At 39.4% G+C, this 22115-nt stretch overlaps 1 protein-coding gene across 1 annotated transcript in view; it reads right to left on the bottom strand.

Annotated features, from left to right (window-relative positions):
* The window catches only part of ADGRA1 (adhesion G protein-coupled receptor A1), an 847935-nt gene that overhangs the window by 583838 nt on the left and 241982 nt on the right, over positions 1–22115 (bottom strand). The window contains exons 8-10 of the mRNA XM_077258539.1: positions 18274–18438; positions 9587–9788; positions 6544–6693 (exon numbers count right to left, since the gene is read on the bottom strand). Of these exons, the coding sequence (XP_077114654.1) occupies positions 6544–6693; positions 9587–9788; positions 18274–18438 (517 nt within the window). The remainder of the gene's footprint in view (positions 1–6543; positions 6694–9586; positions 9789–18273; positions 18439–22115) is intronic.

Genomic DNA, 22115 nt, shown 5'->3' with positions numbered 1-22115 from the left:
GGTGAGTGTATATATATATATATATATATATATATATATATATATATATATATATATATATATAAATATATATATATATTTATATTACTTTTTATTTACTTACTGCTGGGTATATTCTCATTTTGCTGAGAAACAAGGCATAACTAAAGCCTCTAACTTATGATAATCTTCAATCCTTCTAGGAAAATAGCCTTGTATCCTAAACATGCATCTGACATGCTGTGGAAGGCTACTATTCATACCAACTTTACCATTATTCTGCATAAATTCCTTATTACTTTACTCCCAACTTTCAAGACTAGCTTTTTCCTCCTATTTTTTTCAATTCCTTTCTATTTTTTTTTTTTGCTGAATGGAGCTTACTATTTTCAGAACACCAGCCCCCAGCAATTCTGTAATGCATTTCCATTACAATTTGCATTCAGAAAGCATCATTATTTTAGAAGTAGACATTTTAATAAATGCATGAAGCTTTTATTCATGTTTAATAAAATAGTAAGAATTGTATTAGAAAAGGAGATGTCATATCTAGACGTGGATTTTATATATAAAAAAAAAAAGGGCAAGCGTTGCGAAACAGATAAAAGCAAATCTAGCTGTAAGCAAGGCTGCATCGGTACGGCCACAATAATTAACACATAAATTCCAATGTCTAATAAAACCAGGTCAAAGGAGAGGTTTAATATGTGGAATGTTACTCCCCTCATATCCATTCAGTACCATTAGTTTTCACTGTTGTCTGCTCTTCAATGGTGTGATGAGTTCTGGCTCTAATTGATAGCACTTCTATAAATATTCCAACAAGAACAAGGCTGTGGCCAAGATCAAATCTATTTTTCATGGAGTACAAGTACTGTTGTGCTCAAAAGTTTTAGCTTACTTGGCCTTTTTTCAGAGAATATGAATGATAACACCAAAACTTTTTCTCCACTCATGGTTAGTGGTTAGGTGAAGCCATTTGCTGTCAAACTACTGTGTTTTCTCTTTTTAAAACATAATAACAACCCAAAACATCCAAATGACCCTGATCAAAAGTTCACATACCCTGGTGATTTTCACCTGATAAACAAATGGGTTTGAATGGCTGCTAAAGGTAACATCCTCACCTGTGACCTGTTTGCTTGTAATCAGTGTGTGTGCATAAAAGCTGAGTGAGATTCTGGGATCCAGACAGACTCTTGCATCTTTCATCCACCCACTGACATTTCTGTATTGTGAGTCATGGGGAAAGCAAAAGAATCACCAACGAATCTACGGGAAAAAGTAGTTGAACTGTATAAAACAGGAAAGGGATACAAAAAGATATCCAAGGAATTAATAATGCCAGTCAGCAGCGTTCAGACTGTGATAAACAAATGGAAAATCAGGGGCTCTGTAAAAACAAAACCACAGTCAGGTAGACCAACAAAAATGTCGTCCACAATTGCCAGGAAAAATGTTCCAGATATAAAGAAAACCCCACAAATAACATCAGCTGAAATACAGGACTTTCTGAAAACTAGCGGTGTGGCTGTTTCAAGATGCACAATAAGGAGGCACTTGAAGAAAAAATGGTTGCATTGTCGAGTTGCCAGAAGAAAGCCATTACTGTGCAAATGCCACAATGTATCTGGCTTAAAATATGCAAAACAGCACAGAGACAAGCCTCAAAACTTCTGGAATAAGGTAATTTCGAGTGTTGAGACCAAAATTGAACTTTATGGCCACAACCATAAATGTTACTTTTGGTAGATAGGTCAAGAAGGCCTATGATGGAAGGAACACCATTCCTACTGTAAAGAAAGGAGGTGGATCACTGATAATTTGGGATGTGTGAGCTACAAAGGCACAGGAAACTTGGTCAAAGTTGAAGGAAAGATGAATGCAGCATGTTATCAGCAAATACTGGAGGCAAATTTCCACTCATCAGCCTGGAAGCTGCACATGGGACGTACTTGGACGTTCCAACATGACAACGATCCAAAACACAAGGCCAAGCCGACCTGTCATTTGCTACAGCAGAACAAAGTGAAGGTTCTGGATTGGCCATCTCAGTCTTCTAACCACAATATTATTGATCCATTCAGGGTAGATCTCAAGCTTGAGTTCATGCTAGGCAGCCCAGAGAATTTACAGCCTCCAGGCTTTTTGCCAAGAAGTGTGGGCAGCTTTCCCTTCTTGGAAAATAAAGAACCTCATCCACAACAACCACAAAAGACTTCAAGCTGTCATTGATATTAGAGGGGGCAATACACAGTATTAATGTAATGTGCTGCTGCAGTGCAGTATAGTGTAACCTCCACCAGGGGGTGCTGGTTAAGGAAAAGAGGTTGTACACACAGCGCAGCAACACTGAACAACAACACAGGTGCCACAGGTAATGAAAGAGAAGTCAGACAAGCCAAGGTCATACACAGAGAGGTCAGCGCAGTACACAGGGGGAGTCAGAGGAATAGTCGGTGACAAACAAGAAGTCAGAGCCTACCGGGAACATGGTAACCAAAACGTGAGACGTAAGACAGTCGGGGTACAAGCCAGAGGTCAGAACAAGTCATAAACGGGTACAGGCAGTCAGAGGCAAAAGGAACACTAATACAAGTATACAGGTCAGGTGCTCAAGCCGTGCAGCATGAACTATAGCTGTCACTGGCCCACAGGCTGCAGAGGACTTAAATAGCTCAGACAGCTTCAGAGTGAGGCAGAGGGGGATTAACTCCCACATGACCAGTCCAGAGACAAGACAGCTGAATACAAACTCAGGACTGGATCATGACAATTAAGAAATGGGGTATGTGAACTTTTGATCAGGGTCATTTGGATGTTTTGGGTTTTCATTATGATTTAAAAAGAGAAAACACAGTAGTTTGACAAAAAATGGCTTCACCCAACCACTAACCCTGAGTGGAGAAAAAGTTTTGGTGTTATCATTCACATTCGCTGAAAAAAAAGGCCAAGAAAGCAAAAATGTTCTGCTATTTCACTGCTGCACAGTATCTGTAAGTACCTTTATCTAGCAGAGTGTTTTTCCAAAAGATTACAAATCCATCAGAGCTCCTGCTCTCTCTGCTTTACCCGTCCTCCACCTTTCTCTGAGGGCTGGTGCAGACAAGCATATATTTAGTTCGAGTGTGATCCAACAAAACATCAAATTGCACTCAGACCAATGTTAATCAATGGGACCATGTACATGTCTATTTTTTTCCTTGGACAGAGCCTGTCTGGGGAATTATTTCTGCATGCCCGAGTTTTATCCAGTATTCACTTGGCAATGCAAGTCAATGAGTCCATGGAAAACTTCGGACTGCACTTGAATGACATCCGAGTGCAGTCCGATTTTTTTGCCCTCAAAGAATGGAAAATTTTTGTTCTCCATCTTTTCCTCATCCAAGAGAATCGAATGACACTATGCTCACACTCAGAGTATCATTTGCATAATAGGCCCTATTTTCTTGTTTGAGAGAATCAACGGTCGTCTGTCCCTGCCCTAAGAGAAACCAGTAGGAAGAGGTTATTGTGGAGATAGGAGACAACAGCTATAGTATTGGAGAGTTCAAAGAAAGCAGGCTACAGAAAAGAAGGAAAATGGATGAAGAGAAAGTAAGTGCAGTATAGAATCTGTGCTTCTATGGGATCTAGAAATGTCAGCAGCACCTTGGATACTCAAAGACATAGCATCCAGCCTATATTACAGAGAGGTACACTCCCACAATAAAAAAAAAACCTGAAGCTTTGACAAGGCTGTAAACTGCATATCAGGAGGTCTGATAATGAAGGCAGAAATGGAGAATGCAGACTGAAACTTAGTACAATTTATGGTAATTTCTGCACTTTTTATTTTGGCTTATACTTGACATTGTTGGTCATTTGTGATAATCATCTGTGCAGCTAAATATATCAAAGTCTTATAATGCAGTTCTTCACCTCAATTCACTTTCTCTTTCGCTGTCTCCCTTTATATCTTTCATTCCCAACCCATTTCAGAAAGCTGCCCATGGCAGCCTGAAGTTAGAACAACTTACATTAAGCAGCTGTCAAACAGCCAGCAGAGTAATTACTTATAAATGCAATTTATTTAGTAAATTAAATGCCACATTACAAAGGAAGTCTATGTATTGAGCTACTGGGAATATGGAAACTTATGAATAAATATAATATAATATTTAAAACCAAATATAATTTTTATAATCAAATATATCAATGTGTGGGGTGGTAAAGGGATGCTCGAAGTACCTGGAGACAGCCTTCTAAGCAGATCAGGAAATATAGTTTAACATCTATCACCAGTATAGATGATAACTGTATGATCACTAGGGGTTCAGCTGCTCAAACCCCTGATCCTGAGAGTGGGGACCCAAAGCCCCGTACGAGTGGAGAGGTGAATATGTACAATGAATACCCATATAGACAATTATTGGAGAAATAGCTGCATTTTTATTACTATTCTATTCATACAATGGACTTTGGGAAGACCATTGTGATGGGTTATGGTCCCAACGGACAACTCCAAGTGTTAATACATGTATCATTTATGTTGTGGTTAAGAGATATTTTTTGTTCGTAGGCTAAATTAACCTCCGGGTCAATTTCTGTTTTTTTTTTTACAGGAAAGATATATATCTTGGTACCGTGTTAGCCAGTAGATAGAAAAATATTTAGGAAATATTTAGAATTGAGAGTCCTCAGTGGTTGATACCTTTTAATGGCTAACTAAAAAGATGGTAACAAATTGCAAGCTTTCGAGACTACTCAGGTCTCTTCATCAGGCATAGACTATGTCACACACCTATTGACTTTTATTTCTACCCTGGCAGGAGGAGATGTCCTATGGTGGCAGTGAAGGCCATTCGGCAGACCACCCATGACAGAGGGGTGTAGACCCAAATCTGGGACTGTCCTGTAGTTGAAAACTATGGAAAACTAGAGGAATTCAAAAATAAAATTAATGTACTGTCGGACCACCGCTTTATGCATGGGCAACACACACCATCCCCCAGCTGATTAGAAGGGGTTGAGGAAACCCAACCTAGGCCGAGGAGCTGATCATAATTCCACCTTCACTTTGAATAACTGTTTTCTATCTCACAATAGAATAAGTGAAAAAGGCTTGAAGAATGTAACTACATGTTCATATTTCTTCACACAATATAAGCCGGGCGCGGGAACCCGGGGCACTCCAGCTGTTAATAAACAAAAACTCCCAGCATGCATTGCCTACGCTCGTTATAAGCCGATATACCGTCAGTTTTCCCTGCTGTTTTTGCTCGCACGCTTGCACCCATTTGCTTTGATTTAATTTGTATTTACAATTGAATGTGATTCGAAGCAGCGTGCCGCTCTCTTAAAAGATCAATAACGTATTATTGATGTGTCTAAGCTTTACTTCTAAGATATTAATATGGACCATGTATCCTCACTGTGTGCGCGCAGCAGTCTGGGGCATAAGTTGAGTCAAAATTTGTATGCGAGCATCTGTAAAGTGGTGTAGGGTGGTAGTGGTAGGGAAGGTGAGCTTCATCAACTCCCGCCATGTTATAGGAAAATTATTTTTCAACCCCTGGACTTGATGTAAGCTGCCAATACAGAGCTGACATCAACCCCAATACTATTACTCCACTTGCTTTCCCTCTGCTGGTTATTAACATTTCGGGGGACCCAACGCCATTTGTTTCTTTAAGTTATTTAATTATTAGCTAAATACATGAGCATTAAATTACACATGCGTTTTGCAGTATACATTGCAGTTCCTCCTGCTATCTCTAACCCTGAGAGAAGAGAAGGGGGGAGGAGAGAGAACAAGAAACTCTGATCGATTTGTGTACATTTTGCAGTATCACTCAACTATATACAGGACCAATAGACAATTTACCACAGCAAAATGTTTGGGTTTTTTTTTAATGAAAACCATTAGGATGTTGCTTGACTTTGCATATAAGGTTAAGCAAAAAACTTAGGTACCAAAGCATTAGAAAAAAAAGGATGAAAGCACCACTCTTCTATGCTATAAGAGAATTTTGTTTGTTTAGGGATCATACTCCTCTGCATGAAAAACGGACGAGTGCAATCTGATAAAAAAATTGTATTGCACTCTGGCTAATGTTAGCATTTGTGCTGGAGAGGGGAGAAAGTATCTCAGGGAGGGCAGAGAAAGCAGATAAGGAAGAAAGTGCATAGAAAAAACAAGTACAGTTTTAGAGCTGTGGTCATTCATGAAAGCAATTGAAGATGGCAAAAGCCTGGAAATACACAGACCTCATATCCAGCCTATATTACTGGGAGAGACACTCCCACAGGAGAAAATGCTGAAATTTAATTCAGGCTGCAACTGCATATCAGGGGACTAAAAATTAATGAGGGAATGGAGATTTCAGACTGAAATTAATAAAGGTAAAAATATTTTTTCTCATGTCAAAGGTGTCTTTAAATTCTGAGAAACCAAAGACATGTTCGCCTAGATTATATCTTCGTTAACAATAGCCACAACTCTTAGCTCAGTTCTAAGCTTCACTTTTGTAGTCCTTGCACTGTAAATTTAATGGCTTTTTTTGCAACGAATTTCAAACTTACGTGTTTAATTTGTCCCACATAGGTTATCATCTTTTCCATCATGTCTGCCACTAGCAACACATCCATCTTATCAGTGAAGTCCGAAGCTCCCCTGGTGTAGGCCATTAGTTGTTGAGCATATTCAAGGACGTTGGTGTCATTTACAGGCACCTAGAAGCAGATAATTGCAAAGTATGGCGTTTAATGCGTCAGTACAGGAAATCCATAATCTGCTTACAAGTGCAACCTGTTTGACCTTAAATAGAAAAATAATCTACAAAATATAAGTGTCCTCTTGTGTAAGACTTTGTACTATTTAAGCTGTTAAGGATCGTTAATGAAACGGCAAATAAAGCAATAACATGGGTCTCCAAAGGAATAGATCGGTAGACTTAAACTATTGGTAGGTTAGCCTTTAACAACGCAAAACTGAGGGTGCAATAAAAGGTATCAGCCAAAACATTCCTTTATTTAGTTATTCATTCTCTGGAGGTATCACCCAGACCCCCGCATATCTCTGGAGCCCCCAGAGATCCATATGGCAGTATGGTTTCTGTACTTTATGACAACTTGATCTCATTTAATAGATATTTCAATGAATGAACAATCTGCAAATAAAAAAAAATATATTGTATTGCTCCAAAAAAATCACCCACAAGTGTCGGCCAATAGACGTCTCCCTCGTGTGTCTCTTGTTGTCCACTGATTGTCGCCAGGTGTATTCTACCTCTAGCACACAGATGGTGAGACGCGACGCTCGGCTCATGTTCACCTACCTGCCACTGAGAGATTGGCTGAGCATTTAATTTAAGGCACAATGGCAGGTACAATTCATTACAATATGTGAGAGGAATGGAAGTCCTCACACCTATAGTGCTGGAAGAATGCTGATGAAGAGGAACCACCCAATCAAAATCAATTTATGGCAAGTTAGAGAGCATGGGAATTGTGACAGCTCCTGCACCTGGTAAATGCGCCAAAAGCTATTTTAAATTGTTGCGGTGTTTATTAAGACAGCAAGATAATGTTTTTCTATGGGTTTTAAATTCGGCTTAGTAAAACTACAAGGAGTCTGGGTGTTACATCCACAATATTAACTTCTGCAATATGGGCACAAAAGACTAATTGAGTTGCTTCTGTAGCCAAAACGGGGCTATTGAAAAGGAGACATATTGTGTAAATGATCGTTGTATACTTCATTAAGTCATCAAAACTGTAACTCAGTCCCATTAACACGATAGTCATCATCAGCTTAAGGTTTACCCGGAACAACAGAGAGGACATGCAACATATCTATGAGACACAGTCTAGCAGAATTTTTGGTGCTGGAGTACCAGGTATCAGATTCCCCACTGATAGCTTTTATGGAGACTACGGCCTGCTGCAGACCGCTGGGCCCTTTCAGCTTCCATTAGCTTCTCTTGGCTTCATTTGGGATTGCTAAAGCAAGACTATAGTGGTATATTACAGCCTATAATAAATCTCAAAGGGGCTCTCCCGGAAAATGAAAAAATAACTAAAGGAAATGTAATTATAAATACATTCTTAAATAATTTTATTTAGCAAATCACACTTTTTATGTCTAGAGATATGATACAAATAGAATTAAAATGACTGTTGTTACACTGACAGAAACCTGTATAGAATATTAACAGGACAGGAGTCTGAACGCATGTGCAGTACGAAGCTCTTTTTCACTTCTTCATGTGTGAGAAGATGTACTATCAGTAGATATTTGGAGATAGCAGGGGTGCTCAGGTAAGAAGAGGCTGCTCACATTGCTGTCCACCATGTCTATCTGCCTTGATACTGGAGATGCCTGGGTTCTGAGGTAAGAAGAGGCTGCACACACTGCTGTCCACCATGTCTATCTGACTTAATACTGAAGATGCCTGGGTTCTGAGGTAAGAAGAGGCTGCACACACTGCTGTCCACCATGTCTATCTGACTTAATACTGGAGATGCCAGGGTTCTGAGGTAAGAAGAGGCTGCTCATACTGCTGTCCACCCTGAACTAATTCTGGAGATACCATAAACACTGACGTAAAAATAAAGACTGATCACACTGCTGTCCATCCTGTGTATCTGATTTAATACTGGTGATAACAGGGTGCTGAGGTAAGAAGAGACCACTCAGTCTGCTGTCTGCCCTATCTTTTTGCTCTAATACTCAATATACCAGGGTTGCTGAGGTAAGAAAAGGCTGCTCACACTGCTGTCCACCCTGTCTATATAATCTAATACTGGTGATAACAGGGTGCTGAGGTGAAAAGAAGCTGCTCACACTGCTGACCACCAGGTCTGTATGATATAATACTGGAGATACCAGAGTGCTGAGGTAAGAAGAGGCTGCTCACACTGCTGTCCACCCTGTCGATCTGATCTAATACTGGAAATACCAGGGAAGCTGAGGTAAGAAGAGGCTGCTCACACTGTTGTCCACTGTGTCTATCTGATCTAATACTGAAGATACCAGGGTTGCTGAAGTAAGAAGAGGCTGCTCACACTGCTGTCCACCCTGTCTATCTGATCTCATACTGGAAATACCAGGGAAGCTGAGGTAAGAAGAGGCTGCTCACATCAAAGCTCGGCTCTAGTGAAGTTGAGTTTAAAAACAGTCCATCAGCTGAATTTATGGCAAACAAGTAGCAAGTAATCATCTTCGGAAGGTACTGACTTGCACACGGTATGATTTTTCAGCTTGTGCCTACACAGTTACTATAACCTCTGAACATACTGTATGTATATTTAGACTCTCTAAGGAGGTACGGTCACCTCCAATAAACACCTCCCACTTGTCAGGTTACTATTGAGCAGTGTCAGGGAAATGCTAAATTGCAAAAAATACATCAGCTGTGGATGACAAAATTCACCAAATGTGGTGATTTTCCTAATAGTATGAAGCAAAGCCCTTTCCAATTGTCCCCATAGACTATTCTTCCTTATATTCAAATGTGGCTTTTTAGCAAATATCCAAAGCTTGTAGTTATAATAATCCACTCAATTATTCATTAAAGATTAATAATTATTGTCAAATGTTGAGTGATTTGAAAGGAATATTTACCAGGCTGAAGGCATGAAGATGTCTTGTCATTTCATCTGAAAAGGGACAAGCGGTATAGTCTTCTTCTTTCCAGATTCCAGCCCTGTCACACTTCCGCCAGGCTTTTCGTTCTCCTTCTGCATCGGAATAGGCTAATGATGAACTGATAGAAAACTGTTTGCAGACATGTGATGCAGTCATCCCCGCTATGGTTCTAGGCCATCTATGAGATAAAATAGTATTAATAAAAATTACTAACACATAGCAATATAGAAAAAAAAACAACAACAATCATATATTAATCTTCTTAAGCAGACCATGCATATAAGGGACTCCATAACAAAAATTAAAATGGGTTGACCAATAAGATTCAGAGGTTTTCCACCTAAGATACAAGTGCACGGTGTATGTATGGCCCCTCCACATAATCTTTAGGTCAATTTTCCACTCATGGAGGAAGGAGTCCAACAAAAGTATTTGTCACCCACTAGTAAGGATAGGGACTACACAGGTTCTTGCCCCCCAGTAGTAGAGATTGTACTAACATAAGATTTTGCCACCCAGTAGTTGGGACCTGGATCTTGCCACCCAGTAGTAAAGATAGGACCAACATAAGATCTTGACATCCAGTAGTAGGGACAGGACCTATAAAGGTTCTTGCCACCCAGTGTAGATGGGTTGGGAACTGGTTCTTGCCATCCAGTAGTAGGAATAGGAGGATTTACACAAATTCTTGCCCCCAGTAGTATGGATAGGACCAACATAAGATCCTGCCGCTCAGTGGTAGGGATAGGACCTACACAAATTCTTGTCACCCTGTAGTAGGGATAGGCTTTACACAAGTTCTTGCCTCACACTAGTATGGATAGTTCCTTCGCAGGTTCTTTCTACCCATTAGTAGGGATAGTATCTACACAAGTTTTTCCCAACCAGTAGTAGGGATAGGACCTACACAAATTTTTCCCTCCCAGTAGTAAGGACTGGATGTACACAAATTCTTGCCACCCAATAGTAGGAATATGAACCCATTAGTAGGGATAGTATCTACACAAGTTCTTCCCAACCAGTAGTAGGTATAGGACCTACACAAATTTTTCCCTCCCAGTAGTAAGGACTGGACGTACACAAATTCTTGCCACCCAATAGTAGGAATATGACTACACAGGTCTGTGCTCAAATACCACATAGCAGTTCTATGGTATGGTGGCTTCATACATGCTTCTTACAAATGTTTGTGAAATATAAGCATATAGGTAACTTACTAATGTATTCCTATTAGATGTTCTGTACAGTTATTGTGTTTACTACAGAAAACCATGCCCCTTTCTTAAGCCAAGCCTTCTGCCTCAACAGAAGACTGTTCTCATTCGAAAATTAAAATATTAAAATTGCTAGACAGGCATATGACTCAACATGTCCATCAGTAATCTTCTACTACCTTCATGGAGACACAATGCGCATGTGCTAGTTTCAAGGCCTGCACAAGCACAGCTAAAAGTATTCCTCATATCGCCAACATGTTTATAGCTGAGCTGGCCCAGGTCCTGGACTTTCAGAAAATTGGTTTATGCACAATGTGCTTCAGGTGTTTTCGTTTCTCAATTCCTTACTACTTTTTCATCTTTGTAGTTAGTTTTACATCAAGATGAAAACTTTGGCCACGGTTAAAGATGATAATCCATGTGTGGCACAAATAATGGTACGCAACATTTTGCTATTTACTGAAAGTTTACTATTTCCATAGCAAAGTGCGTATTTCTATTTGTTTGTCAGAATAACCTTTAGCATTAATGCCAGACGAACTGAAAACTGTCCTTTGCCTGCCTAGAATACATAATATATTGCTTGGCAAGTTGGACAAAAGAGCAAATCTTTCAAGCAATGATATGTACAAATGATGGATTGTAGAAATTATTTCTACAAGTTGCTAATAAAATGGTGCAGTATTGAAACGTTTTGAGAAGAGCAATAGATAGAACCGAAGAGAATGTCAAGTATGTTGTGTACCAGCTTGACATATCTAAGTTGGCTTATGAGAAAATAATGAAGCCAAGGTTTAGGGTATACTTGTGAGGAAGTGTTAAGTCCTTATTAATCCTGATGCACTATATATGTGAAAGGGGCAAAACTGCAATACAGTATCAGCAACCGCGAAAACACAAAGGACATGAAAGGAGCCAAAATAAAACAGTCTGTTGTACTCTTAAAATAGAATATTTTATGAAAAAGAATAATAGAGTTTCAAATGCAACCACAGTAGGGTGCAAGAATATATACAGTGGTACATAATGGAAGTTTATCCAGTATAATAAGAATGAAGTCACAACATATAGAGTGGGGGACATAAGTATTTGATCCATTGATGATTTTGTACGTTTGCCCACTGACAAAGACATGAACAGTCTATTGTGGTATCCCGCTACCCATTCTACTGTTGATGAATGAGGCAGTTATCGTGTGGCAGTAGGTTTGTTCCAGTGTGCCAGAATTAGTTTGGGCAATGCGAGTTAGAAAATGTAATATATTGCATTGTATACCGACGACTCGTAAATGTGTACAGGTGCATCTCACAAAATTAGAATATCATCAAACAGTTAATTTATTTCAGTTCTTTGATACAAAAAGTGAAACTCTTATATTATATAGAGTCATTACAATCAGAGTGATCTATTTCACGTGTTTATTTCTGTTAATGTTGATGATTATGGTTAAAAGCCAGTGAAAACCCAAAAGTCATTATATCGGTAAATTAGAATACTTTATAACACCAGCTTGAAAAATGATTTTAAAATCCAAAATGTTGGCCTACTGAAATGTTTGTGCAGTAAATGCACGCAATACTTGGTCGAGGCTCCTCTTGCATCAATTACAGCATCAATGCAGCGTGTCATGGAGACGATCAGCCTGTGGCACTGCTGAGGTGTTATGGAAGCCCAGGTTGCTTTGATAGCAGCCTTCAGCTCGTCTGCATTGTTGGGTCTGGGGTCTCTCATCTTCTTCTTGACAATACCAAATAGATTTTCTATGGGGTTAAGATCAGGTGAGTTTGCTGCCAATCAAACACAGTGATACTGTTGTTTGTAAACCAGGTATTGGTATGTTTGGCAGTGGGGACAGGGGCCAAGTCCTGCTGGAGAATGAAATTTCCATCTCCAAAAAGCTTGTTGGCAGAGGGAAGCATGAAGTGCTCTAAAATATCCTGGTAGATGGCTGGGGTCTCCCACCACACTATAATTTTAAGGGTAGGTTAATTTTTACATTGAGAGATAGAATTACAAAAATAAAATCCAGAAAATCACATTGTATAAAATATACAAATTTATTTGCATTTTGCAGTGAGGTATAAGTTTTCGATCCCTCTGGCAAACAAGACTTAATACTTGGTGGCAGAACCCTTGTTGGCAAGCACAGCAGTCAGACTTTTTTTGTAGTTAATGATGAGGTTTGCACACATGTCAGGAGGAATTTAGGTCCACTCCTCTTTGCAGATCATATCTAAATCATTAAGATTTTGAGGCTGTCGCTTGGCAACTCGGAGCTTCAACTCTCCATAAGTTTCCTTTGAGATTAAGGTCTGGAGACTGGCTAGTCCACTCTATGATTTTAATGTGCTTCTGTTTGAGCCACTCATTTGTTGCCTTGGCTGTATGTTTTGGGTCATCATCTTCCTGGAAGACCCAGCCACGACCCACTTTTAATGTCCTGGAGGAGGGAAGGAGGTTTTCACTCAGGATTTTACAGGACATGGCTCCATCCACTCTCTCATTGATGTGGTGAAGTAGTCCTGTGCCCTTAGCAGAGAAACACCCCCAAAACATAATGTTTCCACCTCCATTCTTGACAGTGGGGATGGTGTTCTTTGTGTCATAGGCAGCATTTTTCTTCCTCCAAACACGGAGAGTTGAGTTAATGCCAAAGAACTCAATATTTGTCTCATCTGGCCACAGCATCTTCTCCCAATCACTCACAGAATCATCCAGGTGTTCATTGGCAAACTTCAGATGGGCCTGCACATGTGCCTTCTTGAGCAAGGGAACCTTGCAGGCACTGCAGGATTTTAAACCCTTGAGGTGTAATCTGTTACCAATAGTTTTCTTGGTGGCTGTGGTCCCAGCTGCCTTAAGATCAGTAACAAGTTGCCCCCCCGTGTAGTTTTAGGCTGATCTCTCACCTTCCTCATGATGAAGGTGAAATTTTGCATGGTGCCCCAGATTGATGTTGATTGACAGTCATTTTGTATTTCTTCCATTTTCTTACTATTGCACCAACAGTTGTCTCCTTTTCACCCAGCATCTTACTTATGGTTTTGTAGCCCATTCCAGCTTTGGGCAGGTCTATGATCTTGTCTGTGGACAGGAATCTTCTATAAAGGTGACTATGTAAGACAGCTGTCTTTAATGTAGCTAACGAGTTGATTAGGAGTGTCTAACTGGTCTGTAGGAGCCAGAACTCTTAATGGTTAGTAGGGGATCAAATACTTATTTCTCACTGCAAAATGCAAATAAATGTATATAATAATAATAATTTATACAATGTGATTTTCTGGATTTTATTTTTGATATTCTATCTCTCAATTTTACAATTAACCTACCCTTAAAATTATAGACTGTTCATGCCTTTGTCAGTGGGCAAACTTAAAAAATTAGCTAGGGATCAAATCATTATTTCCCCCACTGTATCATTGGCCAGAAGAAAGGGTATAAGGTGAAAGTAAGAATAAAACATGTAGAACATGTGTAGTGGTTGATATCCAGCGTGTTTCGCCCTTCTTCATCAGGGGGCGTAATTGTTACCATTATGATGTTGAGGTAGACTTGTGTGCAATATGATGCCGTATAGGCTTATGACCAATCTGATGTCTAAGGAGGCCTCTGAAACTAGGTCTAGGTAGGCTTGTCATCAATGTGATACCTAGATAAGCTTATGACAAATGTGATGTATGGTAGGCTTGTCACCAATGTGATGCCCCGAATAAATAATTTAATTTAAATGCAACAAAATATGTAATTCTCCTTAATATGTCCGAAAGAGCTGTAAAGTTTCTTTATACTTTTTTTCTGCTTTCTGCTGACAGTGAGCATATAATCCATTTTTCTGTCATTTTGATTTTCATTTCTTCTATTTCTTCTATATTCTAACTCAAGCGATAGTTTCTTGCAACTGGTCATCATTTTCTTCTTTACCTTTCATCTCTTCTGGGCATAACTGTATTCCTTAAGAAATAGTAGTACTCTAGTATTTCTACCATAAGATAAATAGCGTAATATATTCCAGTCATATGTGATTCATGAAAAAATAACAAAATGCCGTAGTCCGAAAAATTATTGTCTTTGCTTTTATAAAAAGATTAGGAAACTACATAATTGAATGTTAAAAGAGAAAATACATTTTTAATATAGTCTCATGTTGATAGCTATTCCCAGATATCAGCTGTAGTTTGTCATGACTCCTGGCAGCAGGCGATACATTTTCCACAGCCCCACCACCGGACAGATGAAGCCTTACATGTGTCCATCAAAATTAATTAGCTGTTTGTTACGTGCCGTCGTAGCGATGAAAATTTCACTGTGTGACGGTACCCTTACACATGGAGCAGTCAGGATCAGCAAAGATAGCCATTATTTGTAAATGCTCCCTTATCTGGCTCCTTTAATTCAGAATTGATTGATAGGATATTTCATGTGAGTTTTCTAAAATTGAAAAACCTAGAATTGTAACTTGAAGTTCCTGATCCCGAAAGCAAACATTTGTGTCATGTGTCACTTTTTTTTATTCTGGTGTTTTACTAAACCAACAACGAAAACTTTGATCAAAATATTTATTTGTTGATTTCGGGAGGTAATTTCATTTTTTTATGTATAATTCCACTTATCAAACAAAAACAAGCGGAGAACTCTACTGTCAAAACAATTTGATCTCTACTTCTAAAATGGATGGAAGACTTTGTTTTGCCACCCGCTATCTTCTTGTCTTTGTTTTTGACATAACATTAAAAAATCTGGAGACCTCTTCAATAAGAGATTATTACACTGCAGATGTATCACTGTAAGAAAGCCTTAGAAACAAATAATATATTTAAAGGGTTTAAGGTCTTCTAGCCATTTTCAATGTACTCCTTTACAAGCGCAGAATAATCCAGAGACTCAGCCCTGACTTTTGAGAAGTATACTTTAATATGCATTTTCTTCAACTTTTCTGGAAATCGATCAATAAAGTTGAAACATCTAACATCTCCTGTTCAAATGTATTCCCAATGACAAAAGGACTGTGGTAATAATTTGAAGCTGGATTCAAGAAATTAAAAAAACTACTGAACTGCCGAAAAAAATAACTGTATATTTATAAAGAAGACTTGTATTTCAGAAACTTCACAATGAAAAACCAAACCCGTGAAAACATTCACACATACAAAAAATATGGGCTCAATGCTTCTTTGGAGGCTCAAGAACAACGTAATGAAGTTTCTGAAGCAAGCATACAGTATATGTGACAACGTTAACTTCAATAAGAATCTTCATTATGATTTTGAGGAGCTACAATGGAGCCATCATTGAAACTATTCTTTTGTAGAATGACTTGTAACTTTGGATCATTGTATTGATGCATGATCCAAATTCTTTTGAGATTGAGTTCATTGGCAGATATTGTGACATTTTACTTTACAGTTTTCTGGTATAATTCAGAATTCAGTGTTCCATCAATGACGATAACCGTCCTGGCCCTGATGCAGCAAACCTGGCCCAAACCATAATAGTACCACCAGCATGTTTCAAAGATGGTATGAGACTTTTATGCTGTAGCACACTGTTTTTCTTTCACCAAACATAACATTTCTCGAATAAACCATAAAGCTCTATATTGGTTTTATCTGTCCAAAAAATATTCCTGCAATAGCCTTTAGCATTGGCTTTCTTCTTGCAGTCATGACATGCACGCCATTGTTGTTCAGTGTACTCATGATAGTGAACCTTATGATGAACATTTATAGTAGCTAATAAGAGAGATGCCTTTAGTTGCTTAGCGGTAACCTTGGGTTCTTTTGGGACCTCGCAGACAATTATATACCTTGCTCTTGGAACGATCTCTGTTGGTTGACCACTTCTAGAGAGGGTATTAATGAATTTCCTTTATTTGTACACCAACTGAATGACTCTGGTTTAGTGGAATCCAAACTCTTTAGAGATGGTTTTGTAACCTTTCTCAGCCTGATAAGCATCAACAACTCTGCTTCTGAGGTCCTCAGAAATCTCCTTTTTAGTTGCTGTGATACACTTTCATAAACATGTGTTGTGAAGAACAGACACTGCTAGATCTAGTTCTTTAAATCAAACAGGTTGCCCACTCACAATTAATTGTCATCCTACTGATTGAAAAAACAGGACTCTGCTTTCACCTTCAAATTATTTGCTAATGTTTAAGGTTCAAATACTTTTTTCCACTAACAGGCGTGAAATTGTATCATTTTCCTAATTTAGAAAGTGAGAAAGTCTAATATCTTTGACTGATTTGTTTGGTTCTCATTGTCCACTTTTAGGACTGGTAAGAAAATCTGATGTAGTTTTATGTCAAAGGTGTGCAAAAATATAGAAAATTCTGAAACTTCACAAACTTTCAAGGACCACTGTGCCATGTCTCTATTTTACTTTAGACAAATTTTTGAAAAATATAAAAGTAAAGAGATTCTATCATTATAATTCATGGAACAGAGACTTGACAAAACAGCAGACTAGCTGGATTGATTTTTTCACCGTAAACTCACAAATCTGAGCACACAGTTATTTCCCTTCAAATTAATCACATGCTAGGGATGAGGGAATCAATTTTGTTTAAAATTTTACAAAATTTGCACAATCTAGCAAATCCAATTTTTAAGGATTTTGAGCCGGCTACTGCTGGATTTATATGGGCCATAGATGGGCTGAAATACATACAAACATATAAATATCATACTCACTAACTCCCTCACCTATCCCTGCTGCTGAATCGCCTCTAGTTTTCCACTGGGCTTTTTAGGTTCCTGCTCTTCATAACATCCATAGCCCAACATGAACACCTGATTATTATTTGGGGTCGGGAGACCGCTGAGTATAACAATTGAGCTTATTTTAATGGCAACTGGGGCTTATTCAATTCACATTTAATAGATTTCCAGCCAAATTTGAGCAAATCTGACGAATTTTAATTTGACATCAAACTGTAAAGGGAGTTAGTGGACAAATTCTGCACTGACGACAGAATGGAGACATATATCCCAGTATGGTAAGTAAGGTGGTGGTTTATTTCAACGCATTTCAAAGACTATAACTTCTTCTTCAGGGAAAACCACATGACATGAATTTTAATTTGGGCAGATTTGCTCCTCTTTAATGCGTACCATACAACCAAAACAAATACAAATTATAGATTTTCTGAAATTATAAATTTAATTTAGGGTTGTAAGGTTCTTTCTATACCTATAGATATAATAAAATGAATGGAGGGAGATAGTCAGCTTTGAAAAAACAAACAAACACTCTATGACTCTATAATATTGTGATAGTATTTTGATACTCTGTCGGGAAGCGTTTATGATATATGTAGTCACCCAGTGTACGTGGCGTGAAATGCAGTGCCTATCAAATTTGTTTTGGGAGAAATTGGAGACCTTAATGAAATTTGTGGAAAGGAATTTGCAGCTTTGTAAAATATGTAGTAAAGTTAATAGTCACCTGTATTCTCCTCTGTTGTTGATAATCCGTTCCATTGGACAATAAGGGGCTCCAGTTTCCAGGACAATAATCTCAATTTGTTTAGATGTGATTCCATAAGACGAGTTTACTTGACATTCCCAAAAGCCTGAAGACTCCACGTCAACACTAGACAGGATGAGGTCACTGCGAAACATCACAGATACCTATCAGACTTTTATCAAAACTAGTTTGGGACATAGTTGTAAGTTTTTTTTTATAGTTGCCCAATCCATCCAATATCCAATACGTGTACAAGTATTCAGTAACCTAAATATATTCTTTCAATGTCTTAACTAAAACTTGACACCTGATACATTCTACCACAAGCACAGTGTATCTGTCATTGCTTGTATAATCTCAGCCAGGTACGTTTGACTCTGAAAAGCTGTGGCATTTAAGTGAAAAAATACTTTAAAAGCCACCCAGGACCGAGACTCACTCGGGACACATATGACAGGAGGGTCGCCAATGGTTTCTACCCACCCACTACCAGTGACATAGCTTTTATTTGAACACTGTATGGCTACATATTTTGCTTTGAGCTCTTGCATACACACACTGTTTATTCTTTATAGCATACAGAAAAAAAGCAGTAGCAGCATGGAGAATGTTCTACAGCTGTACTGAGCTGTGTGGCTGTAAATCCAGCATTAAAACGTAACACATTTGCAAAAAGCTGCAACTCTAACTACCTGTGCCTGCATGATGTCTCACTGTGCTGAATGCTCCTCCATTCTCCTCTCCTTTTCCTCTTCATAGAGTATGATAGGAATCATAGAATGTTAGAGTTAAAAAGGACCTCCAGGCTCATCGTGTCCAACCCCCTGCTCAATGCAGGATTCACTAAACCATCTCAGACAGATGTCTGTCCAGCATCTCTTTGAAGACTTCCATTTAAAGAGAACTTGCCACCTCTCGTGGCAGCCTGTTCCACTCATTGATCACCCTCACTGTCAAAAAGTTTTTTCTAATATCTAATCTGTATCTTCTCCCTTTCTGTTTCATTCCATTGCTTCTCATGTTTCCATGTTCAAAGGTGAATAATGATGATCCCTCTACACTGTCAGCCCTTCAGATATTTGTAGACAGCTATTAGGGTATGTACAAACGTTGCAGATTTGCCTGCAGAATTTTCTGCACAGAATCTGCATCTCTTGCCAGAATCTGTGTGGATTTGATGTGGTTTTGATGCGGATTTGATGCAGATTTTCTTGCGTTTTTTTCATGCAGATTTGTATGCTTTCTTTGTAAGCTAAATAAAGATCTATTGCTAAACAAAAAAAAAGAATTGTGATGTCATTTCTTGTCCAACCTCTTCATTTACATACTCCATTGAAGAATAATGTTTACACACACAGAAAGATAGATAGATAGATAGATAGATAGATAGATAGATAGATAGATAGATAGATAGATAGATATGCAGTGCCCCAGAGTCCTGGTCATTGCAGTAATGTCGTTCTTCCACCAGGGGGAGTGATGTTACGTCTGAAGGCAATAAAGGAGATCTCTTTACCAGGTATCACAACCATACACCACAGTTCACACTCCAGTCCACCAGGGGGAGCTATGCTCCTATCTATTAGGGCACTCCTCACAATTAGGTAAAACTGGTGGTCTGGATAGGAAGTTAGTCAGAAGCTGACTGGGCTTCTCCCAGGCAGCACCCTGTCGGGCAGACAGAGGGAAAGGAGGAACATCTAAGCACTGCAGACAGAGAGGTCCCTGACAGGGGTGGGATCCTGTCAGAGGCCTAGAAGGAAGGCCACGGGGCTGTGCCTGCCCCACGTGCAGCAGCATCATAAGAAAGAGACACAAACAGTGAATTGTATTGTAGGGGGTGAGAAACGAAGTCATAGCAAAAGGAGAGGAAACCAGAAGGAGTTCTGCCCTGCAAAGGCTGCCTCCTTTCTGAGGCGCAGAATCCAGTAGCTGGAACACTGAGGGAGTCAACATCTCCAAGCCTGGCTCCAGAGACCAGCAGGACAGCTAGTTCCATATTGGTTGCCCGACCCTATACCCAGGAGGCATGGTGGCAACTTGTGGGGGCTGGGGCACGATAGAGTCCCTGTAAAAAGCCTTAGGCCATCAGTCATATGGGTTTGTCCTATCCATTGCATCTGGGGGACAGAGAGAAAGAGAAATAACATCTAGAACACTAAAATCAGTTGTGAGGACCTTACCGAGAAGCTCAGCAGGGAGGTACTACAACATCCAGGCGCTAGGGGAAGGCTACTGATTTCCACCTGGATAAGGGGACTCTGGATTTGCCTTAAGACTGGCCGGACTCTGCCTGCCCTGTGGTCTGTACCCTGGACTGTGTATGCTGAAGCCTTCAGTAAAGGTAAAGAGACTGCAACCTGGTGTCCTCGTTCTTCACCGCGCCTCCCACCATTCACCATCTACACTCTGGGAAGCCCTGGAGACATACTTCAACTGTGGGAAGGTATACCATGTAGCTGCCATTAAATCACCCCACCGGACCCCTAAGCAGCATCGGTCACCCTGACCGAATACCACAGGTGGCGTCACGAACATTATCCCTTTAAAGATTTTTCCCCCATTTATAACGGACACCCCTAGGGCCACAGACCGGGTCAGACACCGTGACATCCCCGCTGAGAACCGAAGGACCCTGTAGATAATAGATAGAGCTATAGATAGATAGATAATAGGTAGACCTATAGATAGATAGATAGATATGATAGACAAATAGATAGATAGATAGCTCTATAGATAGATAGATAATACCAAACCCGATGTTTAGTAATAAACATAATAAAATGGTACATAAAGAGTTAAATAAAGACACACACACATGCAAAATCTGCGTTAGACCGGCATCACACTTTCGACAAACTCGCCCGAGCCTCGCACCTCAGTACACTGCACTGCCGCCGGCACTCGGGAACGGAACGTTCAGCTGCATAGAAATACATGCAGCCGCACGCTCCGGGGTACCGAGTGTCGGCGCAATATCTGTTTAATTTATAAAAAAAAATAATTTCAAAATGGTGCGGGCTCCCGAGCAATTTTCTGCGTGCCAGAAAGGGTAAGCAAGTGACTAGGGGCCAATGTTTATAGCCTGGGAAGGGGTTAATACATATGGATCTTCCCAGGCTACGAATATCAGTCCACAGCTGTATATTTAGCCTTTACTAGTTGCCCTACTTCCGTCTGCTTGACTTCTTTGGCGCATGTGCGCTTTTATATTTTTGCGCCTAGTGCATTTGACCTTCTTCTGGTTTTAGCCATTACTGACACCATAAATAGGCGCCGATCTGGAACACACCGCACCTCATTATCACAGCGGCTGTATCTGGTTTCCTACATGCCTTTTTCACCAGGTATTATCACATTTCTCTTGGATTACCGGTTACTTTCGTTTGTTCTGTGGCACTTACTATGGTTGGTATTTCATTATTTACAGTTTTACCTCTTATTTCATCATACAGGTAATCGTGGTTTTCATTTCGTCACTTTTGATATTAGTGGCTATTATTTACATGGCAGTTTCCACTATCTTGTGGACTGTTGGACACGTTCTCATCTTATGGACCCTGGACGATGAATTTCCTTCTTCCCCTCTTTTTCTTTTTCTCTTTTACCCTTCCTTGTTTGATATACTCATGATCCGATATAATTTTTGTTGTATATACTGTATTGCATAGCGGATACATATATTACTATATGTAACTGTTAACCTTTTCCCACAGTTATTGGATTATGTTTTTGATATACATGAAGAATTGTTCTGAATTTCCATGGTATCTTTACTATGTACTCACTTTATTGGAGTCTTGCTATACACATTGTTTGAG

This window comes from Ranitomeya variabilis, chromosome 4, assembly GCF_051348905.1.
Source record: "Ranitomeya variabilis isolate aRanVar5 chromosome 4, aRanVar5.hap1, whole genome shotgun sequence".
Lineage (NCBI taxonomy): Eukaryota > Metazoa > Chordata > Amphibia > Anura > Dendrobatidae > Ranitomeya > Ranitomeya variabilis.
The sequence above is the reverse complement of the archived record's forward strand: the minus strand, read 5'-3'. Positions and strand labels throughout refer to the sequence as shown.